This window comes from Mobula birostris, chromosome 5 (genome assembly GCF_030028105.1).
Source record: "Mobula birostris isolate sMobBir1 chromosome 5, sMobBir1.hap1, whole genome shotgun sequence".
NCBI classification, from domain to species: Eukaryota; Metazoa; Chordata; class Chondrichthyes; order Myliobatiformes; family Myliobatidae; genus Mobula; species Mobula birostris.
The window spans coordinates 207,882,385-207,890,558 of NC_092374.1; the positions used below are offsets into that span (position 1 = coordinate 207,882,385).

The 8,174-nt window shown below is 50.0% G+C and overlaps 1 protein-coding gene across 1 annotated transcript; it reads right to left on the reverse strand.

The window, feature by feature from the left end:
- Positions 1–279: 279 nt before the first annotated feature.
- Positions 280–7,970, reverse strand: LOC140197456 (uncharacterized protein C11orf98-like). Its single transcript, XM_072257420.1, has 4 exons — positions 7,884–7,970; positions 5,632–5,753; positions 4,041–4,138; positions 280–671 (listed from the first exon to the last, which is right to left on the reverse strand). Exons 1-4 carry the CDS (start codon positions 7,917–7,919, stop codon positions 559–561), a joined length of 369 nt encoding a protein of 122 aa, XP_072113521.1. The 5' UTR covers positions 7,920–7,970; the 3' UTR covers positions 280–558.
- Between the last annotated feature and the right edge of the window lie 204 nt (positions 7,971–8,174).

An 8,174-nucleotide genomic window follows, 5' to 3' on the forward strand; every position in this document is an offset into this window, starting at 1 on the left:
GCAGCCCGAGCAAACCTTCCCACAAGGATATTAGTCCCCTTCCCGTTCAACTGCAAGCCATCTCTTCTGTACAGGCTTAGGTCCTGAGTACATCATAAAATCATGTTTTATAATCCTGCTTGAGCTCCCAGGCCTTCTTCCATCACTCTCAAATTTAAACAATCTTCCTCGAAAGATAATCGGCAGGACAGATTTTTTGAACTATGCTCCAAAACAGTGGAATTCAACACCAAAACTGTAAGTGATGCAGACTCAAGACCTATTTAACTTCACTTTGAAGTGACATTTTTTTTTCTTTTATTTCATGTTTATTTTCGTATTTGCACTTTGAACCATGTTGCCTGTATGAAACGTGATCAGTATTACTTCACACCGCACTGCTGTTGCGTCACTCCGTACAGGAGCCGTCAGGTGGAGCAGCACTAGAACTGGGTGCTACTAACCACCGTCTCTTCATGGTAGCGGTTTGGCCAGAGACGCAGATCGGTCTGGTTCCACACGGCAAGCACACCGAGGCCTCCAGCTCTGCCCTGTGCTTTTCACACCCACCACTCCACTTCACGACTGTTCCTCCTTCATGTCTACATCCAGCACCTCCGTTTTCTGCTCTGCTCCTCCGTCCCGCACCCTCACAGCCACCGCCCGCCTGGTCCTTTGAGGAATGGGTTCAACTGGAAATGCCAAAGGACAAAAATATGGTCAAATTATTTGAATAGGAGTGACTCAGCAAACAGGCTGCATGCCGGGGCGGGGGAATCACAATTATCACTGACTAGTGCTGTTAAATGTTATTTCATGGCAGCAAGGCAAAAAACTTACAATAAATTATAATAAGGAACATATATAAAAATTGCAAGAAGAGAGCAAAAATGATGAGATAGTGTTCATGGGTTCAATGTCCGCTCAGAAATCTGATAGCAGTGGGGACAAAGTGTGTGTCTGCAGACTCCTGTACCTCTCCCTGATGGTAGCAATCAGAAGAGGACATGCCCTGAGTGATGGGGGTCCTTTTGTGTTGGGCACGTGGCCAAGTGGTTAACGCATTCGTCTAGTGATCTGAAGGTTGCTAGTTTGAGCCTCAGCTGTGCCAGCGTGTTTGTGTCCTCGAGCAAGGCACACATTGCTCTAGTGTCTGTGCGAGGAGTGGCATGTGACCGAATCCTGAATTATCCCTTATGGACCGTGTCTTTAAAAAGAATGAGCTGTACAACACAAACAGCTTGTTACAGAGAGAGAGAGAGGGGGGCAAAGACTGCTCATAGCTTGTTTGGAATTTCTGCAAGGACACTGCCAGCTTCTGAGTTGCTACAGAGAGAGAAAGGAGGAGCTACATGATGGACAGCTGGTGTTCAGCATGCTGAGATAAATACAAGGTCAGCTGGTAGACAGACAGACACAGGGTTTTGAACACTGGGTGAGCTTTGTTGTGCCCACAGAAAAGTGGGTTTTCAGAGGATCGATCAGGAGAATCAATCAGTGGCTCTCACAGTGTGGAATAGGTGTGACCGGTGGGAAGTTATTAGTGTGTCCAACCCTCACCTGGGTTAACTTCATCACAGAAAACAGTCCCCTTTGCTGTGGTCACATTCAGTGACTTCTTAAGGATTTTGGAGGACAACGGGAAGCATCGGCTTACTTGAATAACCATAACACCTCTCTCTCTCCATCACTTCTCAACTCAATACCACAAACTGAACTGAACTTTACTCATCATCATAAGACTGTATCCCTTTACCCCCAGGCTTGAAGAAGCTTGGTTTTTATATTTCCACACATATATAAAATCATTGCTAACCTGTTTGATATATCTGATTTTATATTACTGTATCACGTAGGTACCAATAAACGAGTATTAGCTAATAGCAATACCAGACTCCAAGGTGTCTTCCATTTCTGCTGGTTCTTTAACCCGTCACGGGGTATGTGACAGGCGCCCCACACAGACTTCCATCCGCGCCCCGTAAGGCATGAAAATGCCCGACGCAGGCCTCTCGTGGTCTGAGTCGACGCTCCCTCGCTCCAATGATGGATGCCGCCTTTTTGAGGCCTCGTCTCCTGGTGTCCTCATTGCTGGGAAGCTGAGTGCCCATGGTGGAGCCGGCCGAGTTTACCACTGACCATACTGTTCTCTTTCTGAAATTCGTACTGTTGTAACCTATAGTCATTTCTATATGCACTCTACTGCTGCCACAAAACAACAACTTATGCTATATACGTCAGTGATAATAAACCTGATTCAGATTCTTTCAGTGATAATACAGTGGCATGCAAAAGTTTGGGCACTCCTGGTCAAAAATTTCTGTTACTGTGAATAGCTAAGCGAGTAAGAGATGACCTGTTTTCCAAAAGGCATAAAGTTAAAGATGACACATTTCTTTTACATTTTAAGCAAGATTACTTTCTTATTTCCATCTTTTACAGTTTCAAAATAACAAAAAAGGAAAAGGGCCTGAAGCAAAATGGCAGTACTTAGTAACACCCCCTTTGCCAAGTATCACAGCTTGTAAACGTTTTTTGCAGCCAGCTAAGAGTCTTTCAATTCTTGTTTGGGGGATTTCTTCCTTGCAAAAGGCTTCTAGTTCTGTGAGATTCTTGGGCCGTCTTGCACGCACTGCTCTTTTGAGGTCTATCCACAGATTTTCGATGATGTTTAGGTCGGGGGACTGTGAGGGCCATGGCAAAACCTTCAGCTTGCACTTCTTGAGGTAGTCCATTGTGGATTTTGAGGTGTGTTTAGGATCATTATCCTGTTGTAGAAGCCATCCTCTTTTCATCTTCAGCTTTTTTACAGACGGTGTGATGTTTGCTTCCAGAATTTGCTGGTATTTAATTGAATTCATTTTCCCCTCTACCAGTAAATGTTCCCCGTGCCACTGGCTGCAATACAAGCCCAAAGTATGATCGATCCACCCCCGTGCTTAACATTTGGAGAGGAGTTCTTTGCATGAAATTCTGCACCCTTTTTTCTCCAAACATACCTTTGCTCATTGCGGCCAAAAAGTTCTATTTTAACTTCATTAATCCACAGGACTTGTTTCCAAAATGTATCAGGCTTGTTTAGATGTTCCTTTGCAAACTTCTGATGCTGAATTTTGTGGTGAGGACGCAGGAAAGGTTTTCTTCTGATGACTCTTCCATGAAGGTCATATTTGTGCAGGTGTTGCTGCACAGTAGAACAGTGAACCACCACTCCAGCGTCTGCTAAATCTTCCTGAAAGTCTCTTGGAGTCAAACGGGGGTTTTGATTTGTCTTTCTAGCAATCCCATGAGCAGTTCTCTCGGAAAGTTTTCTTGGTCTTCCAGACCTCAACTTGACCTCCACCGTTCCTGTTAACTGCCATTTCTTAATTACATTATGAACTGAGGAAACGGCTACCAGAAAACACATTGCTATCTTCTTATAGCCTTCTCCTGCTTTGTGGGCATCAGTTATTTTAATTTTCAGAGTGCTAGGCATCCGCTTAGAGGAGCCCATGACTGCTGATTGTTGGGACAAAGTTGGAGGAGTCAGGGTATTTATAAAGCTTTGAAATTTGCATCTCCTGGCCTTTCCTAATGATGACTGTGAACAAGCCATAGCCCTAACAAGCTAATTAAGGTCTGAGACCTTGGTAAAAGTTATCTGAGAGCTCAAATCTCTTGGGGTGCCCAAACTTTTGCATGGTGCTCCTTTCCTTTTTTTCACTCCAAAATTGTACAAAACAAAAATAATACACTAATCTTGCTTAAAGTGTTGAAAAGAATGTTTCATCTTTAACTTTATGACTTTTGGAGATCAGTTCATCTTCTAATCACTTAGCTGTTCACAGTAACAGAAATTTTGACCAGGGGGGCCCAAACTTTTACATGTGACTGTAAACCTGATTCAGATTCTTTCATGGCATCCCGGCAAGAAACCAAACTAACATATCACCGTCGGGTTTAGAATGCCAGCCGCGTCTCTTTCTCACGGGGAACCCTACCCAGCCGAGTGCTCCCAGCAGCTTACGCAAGCAGACATATTCCCCAAGGGGAAAGCAGGGAGAGATCGTCTCACGTACCATCCATAGTGGAGCGGTCCCTCTGACCGTGCTGAATCTGTTTCTGCAGCTTCCTCCTCTTCTTCCCAGACAGCGTGATATTTGCCCTTTTATTGGAACTGCAAACGAGAACCATCAAACATGTACTGTAATGCACTGCTTAACCCAACCACTCACAGAGCAATACCCGAGACTTACACAGGCCGCTGAGGACTGTGGTACAACAAAAGAATCTGGGAATACAAATCCATAATTCACTGAAAGTGCGTCACAGGGAGGTAGGGCTGTAAAGAAAGCTTTTAGCACAGAAATGAAAGTACTATGTATAGGAGTTGTGGGCACGTGGCCAAGTGGTTAAGGCATTGGACTAGCGACCTGAAGGTTGTGAGTTCGAGCCCCAGCCGAGGGAACGTGTTGTGTCCTTGAGCAAGGCACTTAATCACACATTGCTCTGTGACGACACCGGTGCCAAGCTGTATGCGTCCTAATGCCCTTCCCTTGGACAACATTGGTGTCGTGGAGAGGGGAGACTTGCAGCATGGGCAACTGCTGGTCTTCCATACAACCTTGCCCAGGCCTGCACCCTGGAGAGTGAAGACTTTCCAGGCGCAGATCCATGGTCTCGCAAGACTAACAGATGCCTTTACTACGTACAGGAGTTGGAATGTTATGTTGAAATTGTATAAGACATGGGTGAGGCCTAACTTGGAGTCTTGTGTGCAGTTTTGATCACCTACCTACAAGGAAGATATTAATAAGCTTGAAAGAACGCAGAGAAAATTTACAAAGTTTTGCCGGGACTTGAGAACCTGAGTTACAGGGAGAATTTGATAGAGGTATAGACAGGGTAAATGCAAGCAGACTTGTCCCACTGAATTTGGGTGAGGGGACAACTAGAGGTCATAGGTGAAAAGAGGAACTTCTTCATTCAGAATGTGGTGAGAACATGAAATGAGCTGGTAGTGTAGGTTTCATTTGAGATAAGTCTGGACAAGTACATGGATGGGAGGGATATGCAGGGCTATGGTAAAAAGCATTTTGGCATTGGCTAGATGAGTTGAAGGGCTTGGTTCTGTGCTGACTCGAAGAGCAGTCATTTGCTATTCAGGCGAAGTCTCCTTTGACCAGAACAGGAGAAGCAGACAGACAGCTGTGGGATTCCAGAGGGATAGGAAGATACCGCTGGCTCTGAGGTATTAAACTTGAGGCCAGAATTGGAAGAGTGCAGACCGTGGTTTGGGGATTGAATCAGGAGAGCAGGAGAGGGGTTTCAGATGGACCCAATGCACCCGGTACTTCAAGTCTCTCAGTGCACAAACATTTCCCAATTCCCAGCTTGGGATAGACTGGGACCAAGCAGCCATGGCCCCTGGGAGAGGGCGTTTCTGCGATCCACAACTTCTGACTGAGGAGACACACACAAAGTGCAGCAGGAGCTTGGTAGGTCAGGCAGCACCTATGGAAAGGAGTGAGCAGCAGACGTTTCAGGCCAAGACCTTCTTCAGGACATCGACCCGTGACAGCAAAAAGCTTTGGAAAGTGGGAGTTACACAGCTTCACCGGCAAATGCCTGCGTCGGCACGAGAGACTGGCGCAACCGCTGCTCTCTCACCATCGCTTCTTCAGGTGATGGATGGTGATCAGACCCTCGTCAATCACAGCGCCAACTATAGCCTTCTTCCTCTTTGCTTTTCTGGCAACCCATCGCCTCTTGAAAAGCTTCCTCTGTAACTCCTGCAGAGGCCACAGGAGGGAAACAATTAGACACAAGCGGTTCTACAGATGCTGGAAATGCAGAGCAACTCACACAAAATGAAGGAGGAACTCAGCCACTCAGGCAGCATCTATGGAAAAAAGTAATCAGTCAACATTTCTTCAAGATCAGAAAGGGAGGGGGAGAAAGACAGTACATAAGGTTGGGGATGGGGAAGCTCTAGCTAGCAGGTGAAGGGGAAGGTGGGTGAGTGTGGGGGGGGGAGGAGATGGAAAATGAGGTGTTGCTCCTCCATCCTGAGAGTGGCCTCTTTGTGGCAGTAGAGGTGGCCACGGACAGACATGTCGGAATGAGAATGGGAATAGGAAGCTGAATTGAGATGATTGGCCACTGGGAAATCCTGCCTTTTGTGGTGCAAAAGGCGAAGGTGCTCACCAACTACGTTAGGTCGCACCGATGTACACACAGGGGGAACACTGGACACAACTGATGACCCTGACAGGCTGACTGGTGAAGTGTCACCTCACCTGGCAGGACTGTTTGAGCCTCTGAATAAACCCTCACACTGATTTACTGCAATAAAAAGAGGCCATTCAGGCCATCAAGTCTATTCAAGATCCCAGCAGAAAATTCTCACCAGTCCATTTCTGAGCCGCATTGAAATACCCCCAGCTTCTCCAGCCTAACGCCCCTTGCAGGAATTATTCCACAATATCTCAGCACCACCTCTGGCACTTTCAAAATCTGCCGAAGTGAAGTGGGAATATAACACCTCTACTTCGTTAGGAGTTTGCCAAGATTTGATACAGTAAAAGCTCTGACCAACTTCAGTAGGTGTGGAGGAGAGTGGACTGACTGGCTGCACTGCGGCCTGTATAGAAACACCAGTGCCCTTGAACAGTCCATCACGGGTAAAGCCATTCAGAGCATTCAGCACATCTACACGGGATGCAGTGCAGGAAAGCAGGGCCAACCCTCCCCCCAAACTCACCCTCAGCCCCTCCACTCCCCCAATCTCACCCCTCCCCTCCAGCCACCCTCACCCACTCCTCTCACCGCTCCACTCCCCCAACCTCACCCCTTCTCCCCCCAACCTTACCCCTCCCCTCCCCCACCCTCACCCACTCCCCAACCTCTCCACTCCCCCAACCTTACCCCTCCCCTCCCCCACCCTCACCCCTCCACTCCCCCACCCTCTCCTCGCCTCCCCTCCAGCCACCCTTGCCCCTCTCCTCCCTCCTATCCTTCGTCTCCCCTCCACCCACCCTCACCCTTCCCCTCCTCTCCTCTGCGCCCACCCTCACCCCCTCCACTCCCCCCTCCCCCCAACCTCACCCCCTCACCTCCCCTCCAGCCACCCTCACCCCTCTCCTCCCTCCTATCCGTCTCCCCTCCACCCACCCTCACCCCTCCCCTTCACCCACCCTCAGCCCCTCTGCTCCTCCCTCCAACCTCACCCACTCCCCTCCCCCAGCCTCACCCCTTCCCTCCTCCCCCCAACCTTACCCCTCCCCCACCCTCACCTCTCCACTCCCCCACCCTCACCCCCTCCCCTCCCCTCTCCCCTTCACCCACCCTCAGCCCCTCCGCTCCTCCCTCCAACCTCACCCACTCCCTTCCCCCAGCCTCACCCCTTCCCTCGTCCCCAACCTTACCCCTCCCCCACCCTCACCTCTCCACTCCCCCACCCTCACCCCCTCCACTCCCCCACCCTCACCCCCTCCACTCCCCCACCCTCACCCCCTCCCCTCCAGCCACCCTCACCCCCTCCACTCCCCACCTCACCCCTTCCCTCCTCTCCCCAACCTCATCCCTCTCCTTCCTCCTACCTTCGTCTCCCCTCCCCCCACCCTCACCCCTCCCCTTCACCCACCCTCAGCCCCTCCCTCCAACACCCCTCCCCTCCCCCACCCTCACCCACTCCCCTCCCCCACCCTCACCTCTTCCCTCCTCCCCAACCTTACCCCTCCACTCCCCCACCCTCACCCCCTCAAGCCACCCTCACCCTTCTCCTCCCTCCTATCCTTCGTCTCCCCTCCACCCACCCTCACCCCTCCCCTTCACCCACCCTCAGCCCCTCCGCTCCTCCCTCCACTCCAGCCACCCTCACTCCCTCGCTTGCCTCCATCCTCATCCCCACCACCAGTTACCGTGCGCGGACGATTAATTTTGCCTCCCGGGGCCATGTTTGCTGCACGCTCTCCCACCGGATATGTCGTTGCAGTTCACGCTGTCAATTATCGCCAAGCAGCCAATGGCGATCCGGGGGCGGGTCCGATCGGAAACCGGGCACTCGGAGTGGAGTCGGGGTTTATTCGGAGCGGAGTAGACAGTGGGGGTTCCGGGCGGAGACCTCTGAGAAGCCCCTCAGCTCCTCCAGCATCTAATGTGCGTTTCTGTGCTGCGGTTCAGATTGAAGATCAGCATTGAAGTCACTGGCG

What these genes read in the sequence shown, in the direction of transcription:
- LOC140197456 (XM_072257420.1), bottom strand. Translation starts at nt 7,919, where the DNA reads ATGGCCCCGGGAGGCAAAATTAATCGTCCGCGCACG. An exon ending in CATCACCTGAAGAAGCGATG is followed by an intron (nt 4,139 to 5,631) that starts GTGAGAGAGCAG and finishes TCTCGTTTGCAG; the next exon opens with TTCCAATAAAAGGGCAAATA. An exon ending in GGACCGCTCCACTATGGATG is followed by an intron (nt 672 to 4,040) that starts GTACGTGAGACG and finishes TGGCATTTCCAG; the next exon opens with TTGAACCCATTCCTCAAAGG.